This window comes from Halichoeres trimaculatus, unplaced genomic scaffold, assembly GCF_033239565.1.
Source record: "Halichoeres trimaculatus isolate MK-OKI-2021-1 unplaced genomic scaffold, fHalTri1.1 fHalTri1_scaffold_10, whole genome shotgun sequence".
Taxonomy (NCBI): Eukaryota; Metazoa; Chordata; class Actinopteri; order Labriformes; family Labridae; genus Halichoeres; species Halichoeres trimaculatus.
In genome coordinates this window covers 4,143,375-4,170,874 of record NW_027437187.1, presented here as the reverse complement: position 1 = coordinate 4,170,874, position 27,500 = coordinate 4,143,375, and the positions used below count along the sequence as shown (strand labels likewise).

The following is a 27,500-nucleotide window of genomic DNA, read 5'->3' as shown; positions in this document are numbered from 1 at the left end:
TTGGAGAGGTGTTAATGTGTCACAGCTGAAGGGGGAAGATGCTCCAAGCCTTACTATGTGTGTGTGGATCAGAGAGGATGTGTGTGTGTGTGTGTGTGTGTGTGTGTGTGTGTGTGTTGAGGTTGTCCTGGTTCACCCCCTGGAGTGAGAGGAGCAGGTGAAGCAGAGGCCCCTAACAGCCGTGCAAACAGCAGCCAGCTCTGATGATGCCCCTCCGGCCAATGAGCCAGGAGTGGACACTTCCTCACACTCACACTCACACTCACACCCAACCCCCTCGTTGTGTGTATGTGTATGTGTATGTGTGCAACAAGAGCACACAGCGTCCCCGCTCCTCCACAGAGTGAAGCTGCCCTAACTTTCTGCATGCACGCCGTGTTTGTGAGGATGGAGAGCGGCTGAACGGTGCACGGATTCCTGAGGAGTTGCATTCGGGATGACGGCCGGGGGGACGCTCCTGGTGTCATGTGTTCCTAAGAAATTCGTGGGTGCGTTTTGAGACTCATCACATTGCTGTGCATGCTCTCAGCTGAGAGTCTCCACTCGGTGTGCAAGCAGCGGGCGCGTTGCTATTTTTAGAAACAATGTTGCGGTAGAGGAATCAATCAAACTGGGGCTAAAACAGTGTGTTCATGACAATCTGCTGCAGCCCTCTGAGATTCCTATCTGAGCTCACCGGGCCATGCGACAGGATGGTGCTTGTATATCTATCGCATCTCAGCTGATGCCAAATGATGCCTTTTCCTCTGTTGCTCTCCAGGAAAGCACACCGGCGGACAGCAAACTTTTGCACCATGGGATCCACTACTCTCTCCGGCACCAGTGGCTGCAATGCATTTGGGACCTCGTGTAGTTTCTTCTCCTTTTACAGTCTTAGAATTTCTAAAGACCATCGCAGTTTGGGATGTGAATGAGACTTGTTGGATGAAAGAACAAGGAGCGTGATATTCCTAAGGGAGGTGTTTTCTTATCTTCTTTGACTTTGCATATTTTTTACTGGCTCTTATGGGAATTAAGCACTCGTCCCGCTGCATGCTCCTCAGGAGAAAAATGGCGGAGTCTGAGAGCAGTGAGGTAAGTGTGAGAGACACCTTTTCTGTTATAAATCAGGGTAAGAGCGCACAGTTGTTCGGACGCTGTCCGGAGTGCTGGATGCGTCCTGCAACATGCGTCCTGCTCGTAGAAGAAGTTGCACGTCGGGCTAAATGTAAGACTGTCCGGATGACAGAGACAGCTGTGTGAGTAAAATCTTCTGAGGAAATGATGCATAGAAGCAGTTAGAAAGAGACATTTTATGCAGAGCAGGTGAAGACTTCCGACGCCGATTCCACAAAAATGCATGCATCTTCTTTCTGCAGCTGTCATTGTAACTGTAGCTTGGGATGTTGTGCAGAGGTGTCAGGAGGTGGAACTCTCTGATCTCCTCACTTAACTCGCAGACAGAGCGGAGAGGATGTTTCACGGAGGGACATCTTCTTCTCCTCTCTCTGAGCTGACACAACGAACACTTAAAGCCACCTGCTCCCGCTCAGGGGTCCTGTAGGTAATGCGATTCATATAGCTGTTTGCATTTTAATCTTGTTACCTAAATAGACCAGATTGGACGAGGTGTCAGCTGCAAACAGAGGGAGCTGCTGCTTCCCGCTGCGCTGTCCAAGGTGCTGCAGCACCGTGCAGACGCGCTGGCTCCTGATGTGGAGCAGGGATGAGGATGAGCTGAAGCAGTGATGTGCCAGCAGCTCACACTAACCTCTAAATCCACAGGATGATAGATTTCCACTTTGTAGACCCCTTCTCAAAAATATAGATATATTACCCACGTGACCTACAATCTGACCCGTTCTGTGAAAACATCTGCACCAGCTTCCTCTACAGCTGTAAGCACAGATCGGTACAACATGAACCCTGTGTCCTCAGCTGGGAGCCACATCTGTATTCAGAGAGTGCCAACATGCTGAGAGAGCAGTGCTGATTCACCTGTTAAAGACTCAGACACCCTGTGGAGTCGGAGACAAGCACCATGTTGCTTCATTAAACATTAGTCATCAGATAAAGTTTCCTTAAAGCTAGTGTATTCATGGAAGAAGCCCTTAAGGTTTTATTACCACTCTCACGTCTGAGGGCAGTGGGCACCTGATGAATCACAATGAGAGGACCCAGCTCAGACAGAGGGATGAATATGTGGATCATATCTGACTTCCTCTGCTCTCTGCTCTACTGGAACATTTGTGTTCTCATAGGCGCCTAAGTGCTGCGATGGCAGAAGACCAAAGTGATGTGCTCTGTCAGAGGACTCCTACATGAAAGGATTAATTATAAACCTCTGCACAGTTAACAGCATTGAAGCTAGCCATCTATAAGGTACATCTCTGTGGATGTGCATTAAAGAAAATGTGATTATATATATATATATATATATATATATATATATATATATATATATATATATATATATATATATATATAATTTTTTTTTCTCACTTTTAATAAAATCTATGCTGAATAAAATAGATTATCAATAACATCAGAATGTGCATTGGATATTGAGCATACATACATTTAAAAAAAAAAAGTTAAAATGTTTATTGAAACATCTACCCAATGTATCATAAGTCTTTATTCTGGTCACCCTCTTCATCTCCATTTCCACTTCACAGTACTAGTACTCTATCCATGGAACTAATAGTTAGTCTTTTGAGTTCATAAAAGCAGTTGCAACAGTATTGGTCCAGTTCTTTGTGTTTGCATGTTTAAGTTACTAATGAAGGGTTAAGAAGTTTTAAGGGCAAAATTTGATGACAGCTCTGTACCCCATCGGCAGGTGGTAGATCTCTGAATGTCCTTCCAATTTAAGGCAATTTTACATTTAGCTTGTAAAATTAAAAAAAACAATCAGTTTACATTTCTTTACAGTTGCTGGAGAATCCTCAGGGTATGTGCAACAAACATATCTTAGCTTCCAAAGAAACAATCCTTTTTCGTCAACTTTAAGGTTAAGTCAAGAACCTCTTTCTAGAATTTCTGCAGTTTTTGACAGACCTACATGCAGTGTAGCAACTTCTTCCAAACTATTGGGATTAGAGTGGTGCAGTTTAACAGGTGTGTTAACATTCCTAAGCAACCATTTATACCAGGGGTGTCAAACTTGTTTTCACTGAGGGCCTCATCGGCATAGTGGGTTCCCTGATGCAACTGTGAGACAGTATAAAATGTAGCTTGATGTAACTAACTGGCTCAGTCTGTAGGAACTTGATTTGGTGCTGGGAGGGTTGCTGGTTCAAGCCAAGATTGGGAGTTGGGCTGATAGCTGTGGAGCTGCAGGCTTACATTCCTGAGCACTGCTGGGTGCCCTCGAGCAAGGCACCAAAAAACCCTCAGATGAGCACAGTGAGTGCAGCACAATCACGCTGGCCTCTCTAATTGTTGCATGTTTCTGTGCCAAAAGTGCTGTTTGTGCATGTGTGTGTATATATGGCATGATTCAGAGTGTAAAAAACAGAATTTCCCCAATGGGATTATTAATGATAACTTCTTCTTAATTGTAATATAAAATAAATGCATCTACTGCTTTAAAAATGCTCCCTCTGAGAAAGACTTTGCATCTCAAATTTCTTCAGCCACATAAAGCTAGCTTTCACCCCGTGTTGTTTTTGGTTGTGGCTTTCTTGAACACATCCTGCTGAGATTGCAGTTTTAATTTTAAATCTAGACTATTTGTTGTTTTTTCTTAAAGGCTCACTTTGGTGTACATAGTTCTGTGTTTGGTGTTAAAATGCCAATGTAGATTATTCGCTTTGACAACCAGCTCCAACCTGGTCTATCCTCGGCGCAAAGCGGAGCGCACCCAGTGCAGCTGTAATTTGGTGACAGGTGCACATGTGCGCACATGTGCGCATATGTCAACAAAGCCTCAGAGGCAGGTTTCCAGAGTGTCAGGCACATTTTAATGCAGTAAACAATCACAGCAATCACTATTTAATGTAACCGTCTGAACCAGCATATACATTTGTATCTATATTAACTGTCCCGTCACATCTGATGTCAGATTAAAGCCGTTTGTCATAATGGAAAGTTAACCTGACGGCAGCTGGAAGTTTGATGCACATCTTACAATTAAACAATAAACAGCCTTAACATCTGATACTGAGTATATATCTGGTTCTCTCATTTCATTTAATTCAAAGAAAAGAGGGAGAGAAAAGACGAAGAAAAAAGAGACAAAATAAATGTATGTCACCCAGGATTTACCCGTGGTTTCCCAGGTAGGTCACATTTATCTTTTAATTGTGTGGATGACATTTAAGTGCCTTTATCATAAAGCCTCATGACTTTTACCTGAAGAATAGAAGTGGACTAACAGGGGTCACCTTCACAGTCAAACAGGTACAAAGTGACTCTCTGTCCCTGTCTGTGTAACATAAGATCCAATTGAGAGTCCGTCTCAAATAACAAGTCTCACCTCTACATCGGGGTGAGGAGCCAGTCAGAAATAGATCCTCAAATTTGATAATACGTCCGGAGTGCTCAACTCAAGGACATGTGCCACTCTGTGAGCAGCTGCTCCACTCAGAGCAAACCCTGTCTGCTTAAATATAAACCGCCCATTACTCACAGCCTGGAGCAGTTTGGTTTTTCTGCAGTACAACTTTGAGAAAGTCCTAATAGACCTTCCCTTACATCTTTAATCACTTCCTCTGTGACCCTGTCTTCATTGATTGTTGAAGTGTGGGCTCCTTTAGAAATGTTTCTTTTTACTCTCGCTTCAAAGATGCAGAGATGTGCTTTGCAGTCTCAGAACCTGGCAGCGAACGCATCCTGAAGATGAGAGTCGGTGTCATCCAAGTGAGAGTGACACATTCACATCTCACATTAAAAGGGACAAAAATCTTTTAAGTAACACCTCATCATCAGGAAGCTTCCATGATGAATCCAATTATTGAAATGTTGTGAAAATATTCATGAAACAGCATCCACCTTTCAGTCAGGGACATTTAACAAACAATATGCACTACATGTGGCCTCTTCATCTTCATCTTCGGACAAACACCAAAACCGATTAACTCAAAGGAGATCAAGTTTGTGTTTAGTTTTAAGCCCAAACATAGACATAGTCCTATAGACTTCACATTGTTTTTAAGAGGCATCATGAAGCCTCAGTGATGGTAGTTTTCTTCTTATTAATAATGCTGACTCAAGCTAGCTCAGGGAAGGTGGAAATCTGACCCCTGCTCATCCACTCACCATGCTGGATGATTATCGCTTTAGTCAATAGGTTACGTTTAAGAATAACCAGACATAGCTTACATTCAGCTTTATCCACATTTTCTAAATCACCATACTGACCAACACCACCAGGCTACAAGAAGCCATCTATCAGCTCTGCTTGTTTATGTCTGGTTGAAAAAGCTGTATGGCAGCAGCCTTTAAGCAGAGCAGCCCTTGTTAGCCTAGAGCTAACATATGCAGGTCATTTCTCTACGTTGAAAATACTCTGCTCTGGTACTTATTAGCAAGGATCATAAGATTTCATAGGGGATCAAGGAAGTATTTCTGTTTCTGGACTCTTTTTTTTTTTTTTTTACAAAACACAACCATAACTATTGTGTAAAACTAATTGTTAATATTGAAATCTAGATTGTAAACAAGTTTTGGCAACTTCAGAGTAAGAAACTACATCACTAGAGGTCACTAAAATGACAAACCTAGTTTGATATAATTTACAGTGTGCTGGTTGTAAGCCGTGTCACAGAGGAATGATGTCTTGGAAGAGAAAAAATAATGAGTAGAAACACCCAAAATATGTTTAGAGCTACAAAAGAACTAAAACCAGTGCAGGACCAGCCAGTGGTGGATTTGCTCTTGATTCATGTGCAGCCAGGTAAACATTTCTTGCTCTGACTCAGGGATAGAAATTAAAAAAAAGCTCTTGTTGAGAATGGATAAGAAATGTGTCAATCCATTAATATTGTTAGCCTTTGCGCTTGACGATTCCCTTATCCAGTCTTTACATTATGCCAAAGCTGCAGGACCTTTCGTCGATTACTCTGCTGCAGCTAGCTTGGCGTAGCAGGTCGACAGCATTTCCCAGGAAAACTCTGATTCAGGATTTTCAGCTTGAGGTTCTACTGAAGAACTGAACCCAAATACATGTATATTACTCTCTGACAGGAGATTCAGATTCAACATGGTATAAATCTCCTTAAATAAAGTAGCGCTAGCTTGATGCTAACATACATGAAAAATTGCACTGATATGCTAGAGATTAGCATACATCAGTATAACTTCAGAATAGAATAATTTTCATCACAGAAACATTTCACAGCTAGTCTTTATAAACAATACTTAGAACTCCAAATGTCAAAATAATCACAGGCAAATAAAAGAAAAGTCACATGCAGGCTCATGGTTGGCTTTATAACTACAGCATCCAAACAACTTAGAATAATGCTGTTACCACTTCAAGACACTAGATGTCCTACTTGATGTCACATAATGTGCAATTTTTACTTAGTGCTGTATGTTGACACCCAGAGATCCAGTGACCACTTACATTTTTATTCACTTTTAAACTCAATTTAATGTTGTTGACACAGAAAAGCTGTAAAGCTACTTTTTGTACAGAGAAAATTCACAGAAGGAATTGATCAGGGAATGGATAAAGAATCTAATCAATAAATAGAATAGATAAGGGTATTGGTATCAATAAAATCTTATCAATTCCCATCCCTATTCTAAGCAGACTGCTGTGGGAAGACTGGGCTGCCTATGAGAGTTTTTGGAAGTAGGAAGGGAACACGCTAGTCCACGTTAGAGTCTCCAAAAGTCTTCAACAACATCAGTTAAAGTTGCTAAATTGTCAATAGTCATTTCTTGAAAAAAAAAAAATGTTGCTTGAAAAGTCGGTAAATAAAGTGACAAAGGTGAGTAGTTGGCAACGCTGCTATAGATCTTTTAAGTTGTGTTGTAAAAACTGGCATTTTGAAAGTGGACATTTATAGAGTTCTTGGCTTTTAGCCCAGCCTCTACTGGACACCTGGGGAATTACATGTTTTTGTACTTCCCTGCTGGCCATATGATACTGCTTGATGAGGATTTATAAAATGTATCACTCAAGTTTATCAAGTTTTTTTTAAACATTTCATTTTATGAAATAGTTTCACTACTTTGTTTTTTTACTGATCAACTTATGAAACTGATTCAAAATAAGAAAAACAACTACAAAGCATTTAAGACTATTTAACATTCACCTGTTCATCCAGCATGATGTACTGATGAATTCTCCTTCTGTTCTGCTTTTTTAGTCCACTTATTTGTGGCAGATGTATGTTTACTATGAGTATGGTTCTGCTTGGACTCTCTGCTTGGTAGCTGAACTTTTTCCATTCTGATCCTTGATTATAGAGTATGATCCAGACCACCTCTGTTGGTAAACCATCCTTATTTTACTTTTATGGTTATGGTTTTGAACTAACATGCCAAAACTCAGATCAGAAACACGTCTTGGTCTGGGAGGATAAAATGAACTGCCTGACTCGCCATCATTAGAGCCCAACAGGTTACAGAAGTAAAAGCTCCTCAGTAATGCATCATTTGTGAACTCCTGCTTTGTGCCTGGCTCAGAACAGCCTTTGTGTGGATGCATCATGTTGTGACACATCTTTTTTTGGTCATTATGTCCCAGTCTGTGGCATTTAAGCCCAGCAGGGAAAAAAAAAGACCAGAATAAATATGAGGATGGTGGAGAAAGATGAAGAGGAGGAGAAACTGAGTCTTTCTAGCAAGAGAAAAATCAATGCAACTGACAGCTGTACCACTTTGTGTCCTCTCTGAATGTGTACTCAGACTCAGACCTGTCACAACAGTATACCCTCATCTATTAGTAAAGTTATCCACCTGACTCTGTCATCCAAAGCCTTACTAATTAAAAAGACAAATGACCTGCTTCACTTGGTTTAGGAAAAGACATTACTCTAAACTATTTCCTCACAATTGCCGAAGTCAGAGTCACTTTTAGACAATGTGTGTTTCTATTCAATTGTTTGAGTTCATTGGTGCACCCAGTCCAGAGTGCAGATGTCACTGTGTCTCATTCACTCACTGACTGCTCTTGAAAAGAAAATGTTTTTAAAACGCATGAAGATAGTTTGTCTGAGGCATTCACCCCCTTTTTTTTCTTAAATCTGGATCTGGTGCGCTGTTTGGTATTAATGGCAAAATGTTTAATTCTAGGTGTAAACAGGACAGAAGGGTCACCCAGTGTGGTCTTTGTAGCCCATGTGCCTCAAGGTTGAATGTATTGTGCGTTCAGAGATGCTCTTCTGCTGATCTTGGTAACAAGTGGTTATTTTTGAGTTACTGTTGTCTTTCTATAATCTCCATCCTGCTTTGCCAGTTACCTCACTGATCGTGTAGCAGGTGAAGACAGAAAACATCCTGTTTGACACACTTACCACCTCTAAAGGAGTACCTCAGGGCTCCATCTTGGGCCCAATCTTGTTTTAAATCTACAGTAATGATGTTGCTAAAGCTGCTGGCAGTTCTCAGATCTATGTGTATGATGAAGATACCATCTTATACTCAGCTTCACTCCACTCCTCAGCTCAGTCTTTTCTGTTGAGTAGTCTTTTAATAACCTCCACCTCCGCCTTGACATCAGCAGTACTAAAGGCATCATCTCTGACAGGAGGAATGATGTATCCAGCCCCCTCTTGATCATCTGTACAGATGGCTCTCCATGGAGCTCATCAAATCCTATAAATATCTCAGCTTCTGGTTGTATTTATCTGTGTCTTTCTCCGCACACATTCACAACCTTAAGACCAAACTCAAAGCCTGACTAGCTTCTCTTTTCTGCATTCAAGCCTCTTTCGCTCACTCTTTAAAACACACCCTCATCATCATGACAATACTCAAGATTCTGAGTACCAAGCTCAAGAAACTGGACACTCTGTCGCCAGCTCTATCTCAGCTATCTGCTTTCTTAGCCAATGCACTCTTATACACTCAGTGCTGTCATCTCTATAAACTGGTGAGGTGGCCCTTCCTTCACTACTGGCTTCATTTTTGTTAATAAGTCAATCAATTACTCAGGGGTCACAGACAAAGTAACAACAATCCAACCCTTTGGAGAAGTTACAGACAGTTTTGAAAGAATTTGAAAATATTTACCCCAGTGAATCTTTGAGTGCTCTGTTAACACAATTCCACTCTTTCTCCACTCTTGTGGACAACGCATGCCATTGCCCCTCTGCCGTCACATATTCCAATGGGCACAGATTTCGGTGCAACACCGGTCTCACCGGCAACAAGGGAGAGGGGCGCATGAGAAAAGTGAAAGTAGCACATGTGGGGAAACAAAAACCAGACAGGTTGTTGAGGAGAGCTGGAAAGGAATCAGGTGGGTTCATACAGAGAGCACAGCAAGTTTCAACAAGCAACTAAAACAAGTCCAAAGGCACTAAAAAGTGGTCTGGCCAACCAATACCATGAACAACTTCATTTCCTGTTATCTGCTCACATGACACTGGGCTGACCAATCAGAAGGGAGAACCTAACTCTGGGTAAATGCAGTGAAAACTTGGATAGCACATTCAACAGATGTTGGTCACAGATAGGAGGTACTGTAAGAAAACTATTTAATATACAAATACTTGGCAATGTTGTATGTTAATATTTCTCCATGGAAATACTGTAAATATACTTTAACTAAAGTGTCTGAATTTTTTTTTTTTTCACACTGGCTTCACTATCAAAGGTTTTATATAAATGATAATAATGTTTTCTAAAGGATTAATACTGCATAGTTTTTTTTTTTTTTGTATTTATTTATTTTTTTTGTGTGTGTGTTCGAAACAACCAACGATAATTGATGAAGTTTTCATGTTGGTGTCAAACGTTAATCTGTTGTACCACAATAATTGATTCTTGTCACAACATTATTTTGAGTCATATAATTTATCCTGTAATTTGCTGAGCCATCAGTTTAATTATTTGACTATTAAAAAAATATATATATAAATTATTTTTATTGAGATTTTCAGGATGCATGATAATAACAACAATTGTGCATGTGAATTTTCATATAGGAAATATGATATAAATTGAAAGAAAAAAAACGGAAAAAAAAATGCAATAAAATGAAATAATAAAAAAAGATATCATAAATAACTAAATAACTGAATAGATTATACATGCAACCAATAACAGGTCAACCTGATTCAGAAGAAAAAGAAAAAAGAGATTATTTGACATTCAAAGGACAGAGAAATAATTTTAACATGCATCACCATGGTTTGGTTTACACAGGTTAAATTTTACAGGTGTGCACTCCAAAGCCACTAATGTAAAAGTGCAAGTTAGATTAAAATACAAAATAACAGATAAATTGTTTGACATCAAAATTATCATCAGCTGCAGCCGTAGCAACAAGGTGGTCCAGAGTTTCTGTTCTAATTAGCACCATGTGACATCCTTACTGTGTGAATAGTTATCCTGACCAAGTACTGCTAAATAATTGTTAAATGAAAAAAAAATTCCTCAGAATAATCAGAAAAATAGTTCGTAGATTAAAGTCCATGATGGTTTCTTATTGCGTCATATTTGTGTCATATGTAGAGCGAGCCACACGCGTTGGCTCACAGACAAAATGAGAACAGTCACTCAGATTGGTTTGATTCATGTTACAACCCATAAAACACTTCTATGAATAATTAAAGGCCTTAATCCAGCCTCTCTGTGCTCTCCACCTGAGTGCCCAGATTGTGCACCACTTAATGAGAAAAATGTGATGAGACACGCCCTGAGACTGATTGTTATAGATCGTTAAAAAAGGGCCCTGAAGCTGAACATATCTTAGCTCTAAATTACCTCAAGAATGGAGATAGAAATCTGCCCTTTCAAAGGCGGTATGGCTCAGGAATTTAATTTCCTGACACAAAAAACAGATTAAAAATGAAATAAAATGCTGTGATACTGAAGCATTGCCCTCGCCGTATAAAACCAGCTCCTATTTTTGTCAACCTTGCCAATTATTTAGTATTTATTTTTAGAAGCCTGAAAATTGGAACAAGATTAAACACCAGAATGGCTCACTGGCTAGGACTGAAATGCTGGGAATTTGCCACTTTTGTGCTTTTTCTCTCACTCACAATCTGAAACACACACACATACACATACACACACAAGCGCTGAGGCTAGACCTTCCCAGCTGGCGTCCGAGTTGATGAACAGGGCATTAAGGCTTTACCTTCTGCATGGAGAAGAGCTTTCTGGCCATCTCTGCCTTCTGCTGACAGACAGCTTGACTCCATGTCAGCGCTGAGAGCATCCCATAAACCCAGCGGACTCTCTGGACTCACTGTGAACTCAGCCGACTGCTTTATAGAGCGGCAGACTGACGGATAAGCTGAGAGGCATGAGATGAAATGTTAAGTGGAGTGGCTGTTAAGTCACAGTCCATCACTTCCTTTGTCTATAACACACCTCTGTGTTGTCAGTGCTAACTTCCTGTTTCATCCTCACTTCGTTTGTGTCTTCGGACGTCCTGAAAGCAGTGTTTTCTTCTTTGTCTTTCTGTTTCTAGCACCAACAGTCACAGCCACAGCCGATACGCATAATCCAATCGCAGTCGGCTCAGCCCACCTCATTGCCCAAGCCTGTGCCTTCCATCCAGCACGCCCCCCGGCCTCCTCTCCCTCCACACACCCCACATGCTGCCAGCCTACCGAGCTGTCCCGGACGGGGCAAGATGGCAAAGTTCCTCACCCCAGAGGAGATGACGTCACGGGACTACTACTTCGACTCGTACGCACACTTTGGCATACATGAGGTACGTCCTGGGAGCCTCTGTCATCCCTGGCTCTTTATAATTAAATCTATAAAGATGCAAAAAAGTTGTTACTGTATGAAAAACTATTTATAAGTTATCTTTTGCATTGTTAAACTGGGTGTTAACACAGTCATACTTGGAGATGCAACAGACCCAACCTAATAAGCAGTGCATGCACAGTTGGCTGCTCGCAGTGCAGACAGCCTGCACAGTCTCTACTCCAGCTCTCACTGAATCAGAAGGATCCTCTCACACAGATCCACACTAAAGAACTTGGCCAAGCACTCAGAGACTATGAATTAACCTACATTTTTTGTTCTCTGCAAACATTAGTTTGCATTTCATCTTTTCTCTCTGCTCATCCATTTCTCCTTTTAGACGCGTCTAATTGTTTCAAAATCCTTGGTTTTCTGTTGTCAAAGCAATTCAGACGTCATTAATATTGCACAATGAGCTCTCAGGTGGATCATCCTTTGTTTGAGGCTGCTGAAACAAACCTGAACAACCAAATACTTTGTTCATTGATGGTTTGAGCCATCGTCAAGGTCTTGCAGCCCATTTATACTCAAAGTTACATACTGATACAGATACTTCTGTTTGTGCTCTGTGTTCATTTCATTTGCATCTCTGCCCGTTTCTATAAAGCTTAGAGATACAGGACAAACGGAGCAGTAACACTAGAAACTGTGGGAGCAGTGTTGCTGTTACTACCCGACACCTAGCCTCAGTGGGACACAAAGAAGAAATAACAATGGCAGATTTTTTGCGATGTATTCAACTGCCTCATACAATGCTGCCTCTGTTTTTTCTTCTATGCAAGCGTTACATCAGCAATACCTCCTCCACAGTCGCCATGTTTGTTTTTGAGTTTGTCATCAAAAACTTTTGACTCTGGATTGACCCCTCCCCCCTGTGGATAACACCAATGCCAACGTAAGGACACACGGAAGTATGTCAACAGTGAGAGTAATATAGTGCAAAAGGGATGGATATATTTGTGCACATTAGGGAGTATAATTGGGGCTTTAGTCAGTCAGAGTAATCAAAGGACTAAAAGACCTGGAGAAATCTTTGTAGTTTAACTTTAAAGTTAAATCTGTTTCCATTTATCATGATTTAAACTTCTTCTTACTAACTTTATATTGAGTCCTTGTGTTGCATTTGGTCATATCCTCAGTCCAAAACCAACTTGATTGTAAACTACACAAAGAACAAGCTGGGTTTAGAATACCAGGAGTTTATTGACAGTCTAGTTAATGATAGAGGTCAGAAAAAAATATTAATACAGCAATACAATGTGATACTTTAATCCCCGATACAATATTGATAATTCAACACTCAATATCCATATTTTTGTACAATTAAAAGTTCATATTTTAGCCCAGTTGGAACTCAATTACAACTTCCGCACTTCCACTGATGTAAATAGCACAGAAGAGCTACAGGCTTTCTTTGCTCCACATGGCATGGACCGTGTACCTTTAAGCATGTTTAATGCTTTATATGTTAAAAATGAGATGTGTTGTTGAGCTAAAATTATGATCTGAAAATTATGAAATGACAAACTGGGTTTTGTGTTCAGTTCAATTACCATTACTGAAAGAGTATTTTAATTGAAGCCCTCACTGCCATGGTACAGACAGCCAGGCAGTCAAGACAAGCAGCCTATGCCATGGAGCACAGCCAGGCAGCCAGTGCCGTGGGGCACAGCCAGCTGGTCTGTGCCATGGAGCACAGACACACTGGCCCTGCGTGGTATCTTAATGTGCATCAGGGTCTCATATCCACAGCGTTCCCTCCTCATCCATGGTTTTTTCTTTTGGGTTTTGCAGATTATTGAGTTGAGCAACTTAAAACACCTAAGTTGGATTGATGCAAAATGTTAATTTGAGAAGAATTAAAATGTTTAATTTATTTGACTTATTAAGTTGTGTTAAATGAACTTGTTAATTTAATTTCAAATAACACAATTTATTTAGGTGTGACCAATTGAAGCAATTAATTTAAGTTGGTCCAACTACTTCTCTATTTTGTTGTAGCAATGCAGAATTACAAGTTGGTATGATCGACAAAAATACATTGGAAACCTTAACTTAAAAATATTGAGTTGTATTGATATAAAAAAATTACATCACTTCAACTGATTGAAGATTCCCTTTTTTTCAGGGTATATTTCAAATATTTCATTTCTAAACTTGACAATGTGGGTTTTGTTGTACTGAGCAAGCCAGTATGCCATAGACATTAATGTTTTTCTGGTCCTTTTAATTTTGAGTAATACTTTCATTCACGTAAACATCATCTCTAGAGATGATGTATGTTAATATACATTAGATGTACATAAACAAACATCATGACACTATTAAATCGTGACCCAAGTATCATGATGCAGATCTTGTCAAGAGGTTCTTGCTAATACTTACCCTTTGTTAACGATGACCTTCAGTCAAAGGTCATCTCCATCTGTAAACTCAAACCTAAAGACAGAAATGCAGACAGGAGCCTGTGAGCACAGAGCAGTGTGACCTGCATACTGTTCTCTTTTTTCATTTATTCAGGGAATGTAGGGCAGATTTATTTCTGACATTTCTGAAAATTCTTCACACTCTGAGAGAGGAGCAGAGATTCAGACAGGAGATGTAGAGCAGGCTGAGCCTGCAGGTTCACGGGGCTTATTCAGAAACACAAGCTGAGGATTTGAATGTATGAGCGCATGTCTGAGAGGTAATAGAGTAATGATTAGGTTCAGGGTTTGTTTTTGTTTTTTTACTACAGGTATCACAGTAAATCCAGACCTCCACTCCTCAGCCCATGTTTTTAAATTAACACAAAAGCCGTCCCTCTCAGCAGGGTTTGGATGTGTCAGCATCCTCCTCATATTGTTTGTCCATGCTCACCAGGAGATGCTGAAGGATGAGGTGAGGACGCTCACCTACAGGAACTCCATGTACCACAACAAGCACGTCTTCAAGGACAAAATCGTGCTGGATGTGGGGAGCGGGACCGGGATCCTGTCCATGTTTGCAGCCAAAGCAGGAGCCAAGCATGTGTACGGGGTAAGGCATGATTCCTTTCAGCGGGGTGTTATCATGTTGAACCATCACTGCAGAGCTTAGACAAACGCTGTGTGTGTATGAGTAGACCTGGCTCTCTATAAATCTACATTTTGACCATTTCCGGCAGACTCCTGTTGATCTCATGGGGGTATCTTGTCTGACTGGGAGGTGATAAACGTGAGCAGCCTCTCAAGCTTGTTGACAAGCTGAGCTAAAGAGATAGGAGAGCTGCGTGTTTGTGTGTGTGTGTTGAAGTAAAATATAAAAATATATATCCTGCAGACACGGCACTAAGCAGGATAACCATGAGGAACCTTTTCTTTTACAGCTGATGCAGACGTGGTGTGCTTCAGGGGAGGGATGATGAACTCAGGGCTGTCAGCAGACGTGTTCTGATCTACCATTTGACATTACGAGTATGCCTCGCGTCCCTGTGTTCATTTTCCCCTCCTCCTCCTCTGCGCTTGCTCCCGTTTCTGTCCCTGCTTTGTGCTTTTACCTGAAATATGACTTCAGTGTGCTCCTCCTGTCCTGCAGGGTTTTATTCCCATAAATAAGACGCTAAGATTTCAGGGATTTAGTTCACCTTGGATTTAGGTGCTCTAGGTTTAAGCTCTGCAGCCAGGCCCAACACCTTTATCATCCCTGAGCTTATAAAGCTGCAAATGAAAGATGGGCTGGAGAGGTGGAGCTGCTGGGCTCTGGGCCAACAACAACACCGCTCTGTCACACGGACCTGGTTACTTTAAAAAAGAAAAATGATTACCTCTTTTTGGGTCTGCAGAGAGCCTATAAAACACCCTGTGGTGCTCAATACCATATGTAGCAGAGCAGTTTAATCACTGACTCACATTTTTAATATCCCACAATTCTGCCCCAGTAAGAACTTAGAATTAGAACTGAAACTTTCAGACTTATTTGTGAAACGTTGTTGTAAAAGTGGGTTCATGAGGGTTTAGACTTTTGGATGCCAGCCTGTGATCACAGCAGTGATCTGTGAAGTGAATGATCCCTCATGATTGAAGCCAGCTGTCACTCCACCAAGGGGTGGGAATATGAAGATGGACAATGAATGAAGATCTTCATTTTTCACCACTATGTTTTGTTCAATACAAATTTTCCCAGGATGCAAAGCGACAAGGTATTTCTAATTAGTTACATAGAGCCATTGGTTGAAATGTGACAGTGAACAAACTTTGTAACCTTAGTCTGTACCTTAGTTTAGTAGCCAGTTGTATTTATTTTTCCTCAAAGCACGGTGCCCTAAAGCCCTTGCACACGTATTTAGTCGCGTATTTTTCATGCAAATATTTTGCACATTATTTTATTTTTACGAAACTTACTGTTTTTCTATGCAAGATTTCACACCAGTGATGTACATTCGCTGAGCTAAATAGCAGCTTTTATTTTTTCAGACCGAGCTCAATTTTTCAAAGTTTCGCTTGAAATGAGCACACATTCGGCCAATCAAAACACTCGTTGCCGACATGTCACAATACAAAACATTCAACATTGATTGTGTGTGGGTCCCAGCGCCCAGTTCTCTATGACAAAAGACATAAAACTACAAAGATAACAATTACAAAGACATCTTTTAGAGCAGTGGTCCCCAACCCCTAGGCCAGGGCCCAGTACCGGTCCATGGGTCAACTGGTACCTGGCTGCACATGAAAATAACACAATTTACATTATTTCAGTTTGATTTATGATGTGATTCTGAACAATGTTTTGTTTTTAAAAATCACCGGATTCCCTCCGTCATACCCATCTACAACTTATTCTTGACGCCAAACCCCCAAGCTAGCAAAATGGACAAAAAAACAACATTTTTGGAAAGTGTCAGGGTAAAAAGCCAGTGAGGAGGCAGAAGAAGAGCCAGTCTGTGAAAACATTGTCCAGCATTAAACGGGTCCGTGGCGCAAAAAAAGGTTGGGGACTGCTGGTTTAGAGGACAATAGCTGCAGGGATTGAAAAAGACGCCTCCAAATTGTTCGCAATTTTGTTTATTTGTATCGTCTTTGGTGTTCAAAGGCTTAAAGTTGTGTCCGTAGTTTGTTTTAGCCTAAGCCAGTGCTCTATCACTCTAACATTTAGCCTTTCTTGTGTCTTTTTCTTGAGGGTGGATCAGGGCCCAGTGCCTCCTGCAGGTGGGGTCTGGATGGACCCAGAGTTCCCCCTGCTAACTGTTTCCTAACTTGGCTGTCTACAGAGTTGTCAAGTAAAAATACTTAGTTACTTTACTTAAGTAAAAATTTGGGGTATCTTCACTTCACTTAAGTAATTATTTTTTTAGCCAACTTTTTACTTCTATTCCTTACATTTTCAGGCATATATGTGTACTTTCTACTCCACACATTTTGGAAATAGCCGCGCTACTCCTGTTTCATTCCAGCGTGTCATCGTTCAAAAAGACACACCAAATGAAGTAAAAACCCATACTAAAGTCGCTGAAATTGCACAATTCGGAAAAAGTGAATTAGATTGTGGATGGATGAGATGTATAAACATTACGCCATTCCAACACACAACTGGTTTGTACGCAATCCATTGAACCTGCACACGACATAAATCACACCACTCTCCTGCGAAAACATAACAGACCTATGTAGCTTAGTATGAAGATGTCTGTGGTAGATACTCAGGAGGGGGGATCAACAACTGTAGATACAATAGGCTCCTGTGCCCCCCCAAGTTACTTTTACTTTTATACTTTAAGTAGTTTTGAAACCAGTATTTTTACACTTTTATGTAAGTAAAAAGCTTGAGTCTTCTACAAAAGTCTTTTTACACCCCAGTATCTATACTTTCACTTGAGTTATGAATGTGAATACATTTGACACCTCTGGCTGTCTAGAGGCCTGATGCTAACTTGATGAAGCAAAAGAAGACACTGAGTCCAGAAAAGGAGGAGAGTTCAGCCAGCTTGAGTCCAAAACTTTATTCAAAACAAGCAAATTCGAACAAAGTGGGTTGAGAGATCTGCAGGAAGTCAACCATCTCACTCAAAAAATCAACATGAGTGTTTGTTCAACCAACCTAAGTAAAACATGTAGCTTCTACTAGATTATTTCATGTTTAGTAGTTAAACATGATTAAGTCATGTTGCTTTAGCATGATGTGTAAAATCATTAAAACTACAACATCGCTTTATGTTAACTCAACCTAATTGGTTTGAGTAGGAATCCCATCTGCAACACCTCTCCAGAGCAGGAGGTGGCAGTAATGTGCAATAGGCCCTCTTCATCAGAGAGCAGAGCCAGAGGATAACCTGGAAAATGTAGGCATCATTTTGAAGGTTGCAAGCTCCTGATGAGCTTACAATCCACTTGCTGTCACCAGGGGTTGTCTGGACGAACCAGAGTGGGGCAGAATGTTTTATACCCTAGTGTTAGCCATCCCTTCTGTACCAAATGTCCATTGGTTGTCTTTCTTAGGGCAATGGGAGTTTGGGCGACAGACGCTTTTTTTCTTGGGTGTATATTTGGAAGATTCATGATTGTTCCTGTTTTCAAGTGTTCTGGTTTTGTCCTGGAGAGGGCCAGCTTCTGAAGTCTCCATTAGCAGACTGGAGGGTGGTAGCAGAAGGGGCCTCCGGGTGCAAGTAGGTTGGCAAGGGACTATTGACTCCATAAGTTACGCCACTGCACAACTTTGAACTGTCCTATCATCAGTTTTTCTACACAAATCCTCTACACTTTTCTCTGCTCTGACCTTCTTTTTGACAGTCCAGCGCCAGTGTCCACTGTAGTTACAGAATTAATGAAGTAATGTTTGCCTCTTATTTGGTCATCTTGCTCCCACGAGACTAACTAGAGAGTGTGAAAGTCAAAATAGATCTGAGTTTTATCCAGCTGAAAGCTTTGAAGATCCAGAAATACACATGGATTTTTTTTGTAACTTTTTTTTCTTTTTAGTATAAAAACAAGATTTTGTCTGAGGTCTTTGTCCAGAAATTCATCTTAATTGTAATATATACAGTTATTAAAGAAATACTGCTGAAATACAGACGTATGCTCATTTTTCAGAAACTTAAAGATGAAAGATGGGGACGTGCAGTAAGTTATTCATCCAGACTCTGAAATGTCCTCTCAGTATCAAAGAACAAAGTGTCTCGCTCAAGGACGTCTGCAGCAGCTTTTTCAGTAGATAGGTCACCTGCTATTTGGGGATTATTTTGGTGTTATCTTTCAAACTTCAAACAGAAGAGAAAATAATGAACACTCACTTTGCTTAGGGTGTAGTTCACCTAGAGGGGGTGGGGGTCTGTCTCTGAATCTGCTCCTTGTTGTCAGCTGTGTTGGTTGAAATGCTCTCCTACATACGATAACGTTTGTGCTTCGGTTTAAACTTGGCAATATGTCCCCTTCATTTCTGCAATCACACATGCTGCGTGTATCATGGTCAACTCCAGATCTTAAGAATTACATTTGATAAAGTGATGATTCTCAGCGATTAAGGGATCCTTTTCTGAAAGTATGAGCAGCAGAACGCAGACTTTAATGTTTAAATGTGCAACACAAATGCATCAGGTTGTTGAAACACACATTCTTAAGCAGAGATCCATAAAGCCTCTTTAAAGTACATCAAAGTAAGTGAGGCTCTTTACTTTCCATTTCTAAGCACCAATAGAAGATTCCTGCAGGGCTAATGGATGTTAAATATCTCAGATATGTGCTTTTATGAACGGTGTAACAGGAGAGTGGTATGCAGCTTTTAAATGCACTTACAAGATATCGACTGGACGCTCTTTACTGTCCTGCTGTCAGTCTCATCCAGCCTCTTCTTCTTCAGCGTATTGAAGTGTTTGTTTTCACTTCAGCTGTGGAGTTTTGATTCCCTTCTGTATCTTCTTGTGGGTCTTAAATCCTGCTGAGGATCAAATATCCTTCAGGGAAATATTAAAGCTGGAGTTGCAGTTAAAGCTGCAGTGATGATTTGTTTGTGCTCTGTCCACATCCTGAATCTCTCCACCCCCTGCAAGTCCAGATAAGCAAGCACAGACAGTGGCTTAGTCCACAGGGCCCCACACTCAGGACAATGTGCACAAGTTATTTGATGACGCCCCCTTAAAGAAAGTTAGAAACATTTCTCTGTGGATGAGCTCTCAGGTAGATGTGTCTCTGCAGCCAGACACAAGTGTGAATGAGTCACTACCCTGATGTTTGTCTGGAGGCTCCTTCTTCTTTTTTTCATTCCTGATGATTCTCTTAAAGGGACACAAAGTTGAATGTATCAACACTGGCTCATGGAGGAAACAGCGGCATTTACACTGCAAAAAACTAAAATATTATCAAGTGTTTTTGTCTAATCCCTAGTAGAAAATGTCTTTTTAGACTTAATATGAGCCACATTCACCTAACCAGTCCAGAAAAATGTCTCATTTCAAGTTATTTAAAGACAAAAAATGAGGTTTGACTTGCTTGTAACAAGTCTAAAAAGTCTGCTAATGCAACAGAAGAAAAGTTACTTGTATTAAAGCATAATTATAGATTTAAGCAAATTTTTTAGCAAATTTTCTTGTTTCCTCTGCAGAGTTTTTTTTTACTTGTTACAAGCAATTCAGACCTCATTTTTGCCTTTTAACAACTTGAAACAAGACGGTTTTCTGGACTGATAGGTTGAATGTGGCTAAGATAGAGGATAATAAGCCAATTTTTAATTAAAATAAGACAAAAACACTTGATAAGATTTACATTTTTTACAGTGTACAAAAGTCAGGATGCAATGATGTGGTGAAAGCAGCCAGAAATTAGCAGGAGAAGCAAAATGACACTGACTGTCAGAGTCTCTGAAAGAATGACACTAATAAAACAAGTTTATGAACATGTCTCTCACACAATCTAATGACATTTACAACAGGCTTTTGAAAGTCTAAATTAAACGTTACCAACAGTAAACAGAGATGATTCAGCTCTGTCATGAGCAACAGACTCCTTAATCAGAAAAGAAATAAGTGTAAAATTCAGACATGACTCTGGATGATGTCAGGTGTCACAACACTGGAAGAAACACTGAGCACAGTACAAACATCATTTATTGGAATGACTGTCATAGATACCTGCAATATCTGTCATGTATTGATCGTTAATTTTAATTGACTGACTTTTCAGTCATTTAATCAGATCTTTCCCACATTCTAAGAAATGTTGTGAACCATTCCAATCCACTTTCAAAGCTGTGCACATCTCTTTCCCATGCCAATATAAATAACACTTTTTTCATTAAAGCTGAGTGGGAAAGGGAATCAGGGATTGAGATATCAGGGGAGGTGTTCTGGTAATATCTGGTCCCTCCAGTGGTCCACATCCAGCTGTATGGGCTGCAGAGAACACTGCTGGAAGACCGTTATTAGCTTTTTCAAAACACTCTATCTGGAGTGGTATAAAGATGCACATATGCCATGCTTTTCCATGGATGCAGTGATGAGTTAGAAGGGAGATTTTGGTAGCACTTTAGATTACAGCCCGCGTCTTACAGTGTAGTTTCCCGTCTCTTACAGTGTAGTTTCCTCAACTGTAGGGGTAACTCTCACACATGTACCTTGACATTTTGCGGTAGGCCTACCTATCAGGTAGTTACGCTCTCGTCTTACAGTGTAAGTCCTGGAGTCTTACAGTGTAGTTTCCCGTGTCTTACCATGAACTTATCAAAACAGTGTAATTTTCCTGGACATATGCTCTAACTATGCAAACCTTGATGTATCACTTCCTCATCAGCATGGATAAAGATTATGTAGACCAATGATAAAGTTAAAAGCTGTAATGTATTGATGAGTATGGGTTTCACATAATAATGATATTCAGACGTATAAAATATCTTTATTTTTTTATACACACAGAGACCCCACATTGTAATTCTCCTTTTAAGTTACTGATCCATTAAGATCACACTTGTCTTTGCTTACTGGCTAACTATCCAGTATTTTCTGTTATAAATTGCCTCTGTTCTTCGTTGATGTGTTGTAAGCATTTTGCATATAATTTTATTCAGGCAACTTAGAGGGCAGACCGGGGTCCTTAGGATTTTGCGTATTTGCGTTCATGCCTTTATGCGGGCAGCCTGGGGTCCTAAAAGTTGTATAGCCCGAACGGAGATTCCGCGATTGTTTAAAAGCATCTTCAAAACATCTTATAAGTTATCAGTGATGCATTCTTGAGGAAGTAAGTACTTTAATAGCTTACAAGTTATCTTTAAGGAGTGTTGAGTGAGGAATGAACATTTAGTTTATGTTTGTTTATGTGGCAGGAATTTTGGCTCTTATTTCCCTTACGTTGCACTGCTAATGCTAAATAGCTAGTGGGCGCATCATTTACGTCTGGTAGACACTGTCTTTGATTCACCTTCTGTTATTTATTGTTTCAGATACCATACACTGCCAGCCCTGTTGAGATGCACTACTGATAAGTGGCTGTTGGACGTTGATGTCACACACATTATTCATCCTCTTCGTTCATTCAATCTCCATCCATCCGGCCGTTGCTGTAATGCTGTTTCTGAAAGGATACATAAAAGACTGAACTGTGAACTGTGTATCTGCCTTTACTCTCTGACCGGAGTATCTGTGTGGATAAAGTGTCCAAGCATTATTCATCATAGAAACACAGATGTCACTAGCTTCAACAGTTCCACTGCAACAACCCAGCACTTTACCTGTAACTACTGGTCAACACCTGGAACTGGACTAGAGTATAAAATGCACACTAGTAGAGGGTAGTTACACAGTAAGTAAAGCCAACAAGTGTGCACTTTAAAATCCAGCCCGGTTCCAGTTGTTGACCAGTAGTTTCAGGTGAAGTAGCTGGTAGTTACACAGTAAGTAAAGCCAATAAATGAGCACTTTAAAATCCAGCCCGGTTCCAGTTGTTGACCAGTAGTTACAGTAAAGTAGTGGGTAGTTACACAGTAAGTAAAGCCAACAAGTGTGCACTTTAAAATCCAGCCCGGTTCCAGTTGTTGACCAGTAGTTACAGTAAAGTAGTGGGTAGTTACACAGTAAATAAAGCCAATAAATGAGCACTTTATAATCCAGCCCGGTTCCAGTTGTTGACCAGTAGTTACAGTAAAGTAGTGGGTAGTTACACAGTAAGTAAAGCCAACAAGTGTGCACTTTATAATCCAGCCCGGTTCCAGTTGTTGACCAGTAGTTTCAGGTGAAGTAGCTGGTAGTTACACAGTAAGTAAAGCCAATAAATGAGCACTTTAAAATCCAGCCCGGTTCCAGTTGTTGACCAGTAGTTACAGTAAAGTAGCTGGTAGTTACACAGTAAGTAAAGCCAACAAGTGTGCACTTTAAAATCCAGCCCGGTTCCAGTTGTTGACCAGTAGTTACAGGTAAAGTAGTGGGTTGTCGCAGTGGAAGTACTGGACAGTTAGACAGTAAGCAGATGCAAGTGTTAACTTAATGGCCGGGTTACTTAAAAGGTGAATTACTATGTGGGGTCTCTGTGTGTTTAGAAAAATAAAGTTTTTTTTTTTTTTTTACATCTGCAAGTCTTATTATTGTGTGAAACACATACTCATCAATACATTACAGTGTTTAGGTTCATCATTGGTCTACTTTATTCACCATACTGATTGTTAAGAGGAAGTGGCACATTAACAGCAAAAGCATATGCCCAGGAAAATTACACTGTTTTGATAAGTTCATGGTAAGACACGGGAAACTACACTGTAAGACGAGAGCGTAACTACCCGATAGGTACCGCAAAATGTCAAGGTACATGTGTGAGAGTTACCCCTACAGTTGAGGAAACTACACTGTAAGACTCCAGGACTTACACTGTAAGACGAGAGCGTAACTACCCGATAGGTACCGCAAAATGTCAAGGTACATGTGTGAGAGTTACCCCTACAGTTGAGGAAACTACACTGTAAGAGACGGGAAACTACACTGTAAGACGCGGGCTGTAATCTAAAGTGCTACCGAGATTTTATATTGAATCCTGAATGAGACTGGAAGCCAGGGGAAGGGGTGAAGGATCCCAGTGGCACAGTTTTGGATGTGATGAAGTTTTGTAGGCTCTTGCTAGGAGTCCCAATGAGGAGTGTGTTGCAGTAGTCAAGTCTTGAGGAGACAAAGGTACAAGTTTTTCAGCGTCTGAAAGACTGAGTAAAGGACAGAGTTTTGCATTGTTTCTTGGGAAGTAAAAGAAGGTGGATATGTTACATGTTTGTGTTAAAGGCATAGCTGTCAAGTGTCCCATTTTGGCAGGGAAACTACTGTATTTTACCCCTCTTTCCCGCCGTCCGCCATTATAACGGTTTTCCTGTAATTCTCTCGTATTAAAAAAACAAAACAAATTCTTCTGCCTCCTGTCACTAACCTCGCGAGAAATGCCACCTACAGTTCGCAGTTGTCACAAGGTTAGTGGCAACAGCGGGAACAACAAACCCACGGGGGAAAAAACCCAAAAAACAAAAAAACAAAACAGTCCTGTAAATATCTTGAAAAATAGGACAGCAAATTTTCTTTCTTATGGGGGAGCAAGATGGGGCACATTCATGTGTTCTGCAAGATTTGTAACTGCGACTTGTAATGTGTTGACTTGTGAATGAACTGAAAATATGTAAATTAAATAAATGTGCTTCATATACTCTTTTGTGTTTTCATTTAGGCTTTATTCTAATGTAGGAATATTCACAGCATTTTAATGTCAACAAAGGTAGGCCTATCAGGTTCTGATCACCTAACTAATTAGTAAGCTGTTGACAAGTTGTTGTTTTTTTTAGATATCTTGTACTCCTTTCTTAAAAAGTAAGGAATACTGGAGCTTGGTTGGGGAGGTGGGACAGCTCACAGCAAGCGCTGGAAAATTTCCCTTATTTTCAAATCCAAAACTTGACAGGTATGGTTAAAGGTAAGGTGACTGTTGAACCTTACACCCAGGTTGGTGACTGTTGATCACAGGGGAATGTGCCGACCAGAGAAGATGATGTGGGTTATGGAGTATGACTAGACCTGATGCGGTGTGCCAACTAAAATAGCTTCAGCTTTTGAGCTAACTGCAAAGAGTTGTTTGTAATCTACACCTTTATCTCCTTAAGGCAGGTACTCAGTACTCAGTACTGATGATGATGATGATGATGATGATGATGATGATGATGATGATGATGGCGGGGCTGCAGATGGGAAAGGGTCTTTCTTTATGTAGAGTTGAGTATCATCAGCGTAGCGGTGGAATGATACTCCATGCCTGGAAGCATGCTGGTGATGCTACTGAGTGGAAGGGTGTAGAGGATAAAGATGGTGGGACCAAGAATAGACCCTTGAGGGACAACACAGGTGAAAGCGTGTGTCTTAGATTTCCACCCTTCAGGTAGACATGCTCTCATCTTCCAGACACAACTGGTCTGTGCCATTTAGAGCACAGACAGTCTGTGTCTTCTGTGCAACATCTCAAAGAACAGCAGGGTCTTATATCCACTGTGCTCCCTCCTCACTCACGGTTATAAAACACCATCACAACAAAAACTACTTTGCTTTGGATGAGTTAACTTCAATCAACATCTTTTGTTGGTCCTCTTGATTTTTTTTCTTTTCTTTTTTTCTCTTTTTTTTCTTTCTTCTTCTTCTTTTTCTTCATGTTGAATTAACTTAAATCAACAAATTATTTTATACAGTGTGTGACCGCACCCTCAGGTGATCAAACATGACCTTGTCAGTAAATCAAGGTGTAATATTTCTGTTTCCAACCAGGAAGCACAGGCAAAATCACCCTTGACAAACCTCACACAGCAGAAAAGTCTGAGGAGATGATAATTTGAACTTCCAAAGATTCATGTCTTTTGTGACGATTGGGCTGAAAGTCATCCCAGTTTTATCAACAGGTTCAGACAGAACGCCTTTCCATCGTCTCATCTTGAGGTGTCAATCTTTCTTTTAGCTCACCATCATGTGCTTGCCTCTCTTTTTTTAGTTACATGTTGTTCACACCTGCTTGATCACAGCCTCTGAGTGTCAGTTCATTTATTATTCTCCTCCTCATAGTCTGTTCATATTTAGATGACAAAGAAGAGTATCTGTGTATTTTTCTGTTATGTGGGTCATGCAAATCATTCCAAACCTTGAGCGCCTGCAGTCTTGCCTTGAGCAGGTATTTCTGAGTGTTACCTGGTGGATTTATTAGAGGCATTAGTTTGTTACTGAAACTCTTAACCTTTTGGAAAGCACTTATAAACTAAAGGGCAACTTTATATCTGACAGAAACTTAGCTGGCACCAAACTTTAATGATTTAGGGTAAAGTAACTTCACATTTAACAGCATGTTTATCGGTGTGGCTCCTGTATGACAGGCAGGTCAGGGCACAGACACACAGGAGAAGTGATACCAGGGCAAATTTAGAAACTTGTCATCGAGTCTCCAGAGAGAAGGCTGGAGGAAGCCCAGAGGGAAGACTACAGTGACAGTGACACTGAGCCTTACCGACACTAGTGAGAGGTGCTAGAGTCACCGTGCGAGGGTGTTGTGACTGTAAACATGCCGCGAGGCATCAGCAGTCCCACTGACACTGATGGACACATGGCTAATGCTGTCTCCCTTCACAGAGATCCAGGAAGAGACAAGAAATCACTGCTAATTAGATGCTGTCATTGGCAGTCTGATAATCTCACAATAACAGCTCATAAGATACACACTCACACACACTTAGCTCTGCAAGTGCACATTCAGATACCGGTGCAACATGATTCATGACGTGGGGGCATCAGTGTTGAGCGTGAGCAGTTGACAGACATGCAGGCAGAAGGCTGTGGGCGCCACCGGCAGCCTCCACACCGGCCTCCACTAATAGGCAGCAGAAAACAGGGCTGCTGCAGGGAAGGGACGCTGATGTCAAGTGTGTGTGCATCATGTGTGCACGCTGGCAAACCATCATTACAGAGTGTGCAAGTTGGCAAAAAATAAAGTGATGCAACAGTTACAACCTGTTTCGAAAAAGTTAGGACTAAGTTGTTGATACAAAGTGACTGAGATTTTTGGCAGAGCATTTAAACCCTTAGCTCAGTTAGAAAACGTGCAAAGACAACTGATGTGCAATGAAAAGAGGAATGGTAAAAGTCTGATTCCAGTTACATGTTTCAAACAGTTGGTGCAGGGACGTTTACTGCTGTTGGTCATCAGCTCATCTTTTAACAACACCCTGCTGGGCGTAGTGAACCCAAGAGACCAGCTTTTGGAGTTTACAAAGTGAAATCTTGTCCTGTTCCTGCCTGATACAAGATTATAGTAGCTCCACAGTTTAGGCTCCTTTTTATGACACGATTCTCTAAATCAGAGCTGCGTAACTTTTTTCATACTAAGGCCCATGTAACTTTTATCAAATCCTCAGAGGGTCAAGCTGTTATGAAGACACACCTAGGGATGCAAGAAAAAAGGTGGAAAACAGTCTACAAGCATGGTGTTACTAAGCTTTATGATTGCAGCATTTCTAATTGGTAATTATTTTCACTTTATTTTCTTAAGAAAAGAATTCCACACATAATGAAGTTTTTGGAAAATTTGTTTTGTTTCTGCTCTGTTGTTTCTGAATATCTTTGCTTTTATATTGTTAGTTCCCCTGCTGGAATAGGTTTCATGGATTTATGCATGTGTGTAGTTAAATATGTATGCATGTGTATG

The 27,500-nt window shown here is 40.6% G+C and overlaps 1 protein-coding gene across 2 annotated transcripts in view; it reads left to right on the top strand.

Moving 5' to 3' along the window:
* The first annotated feature begins 967 nt into the window (after positions 1-967).
* LOC141796381 (protein arginine N-methyltransferase 8-B) overlaps positions 968-27,500 on the top strand; it is a 74,745-nt gene continuing 48,212 nt past the window's right edge. Inside the window, exons 1-3 of one of the 2 annotated variants that reach the window (XM_074677450.1) lie at positions 968-1,074; positions 11,582-11,827; positions 14,728-14,883. In XM_074677450.1, coding sequence (XP_074533551.1) covers positions 1,006-1,074; positions 11,582-11,827; positions 14,728-14,883 — 471 coding nt within the window. In that variant the 5' untranslated portion in view covers positions 968-1,005. Of the gene's footprint in view, positions 1,075-1,148; positions 1,239-11,581; positions 11,828-14,727; positions 14,884-27,500 lie in introns of those variants that run through there. The other variant, XM_074677449.1, reaches the window with a different exon arrangement.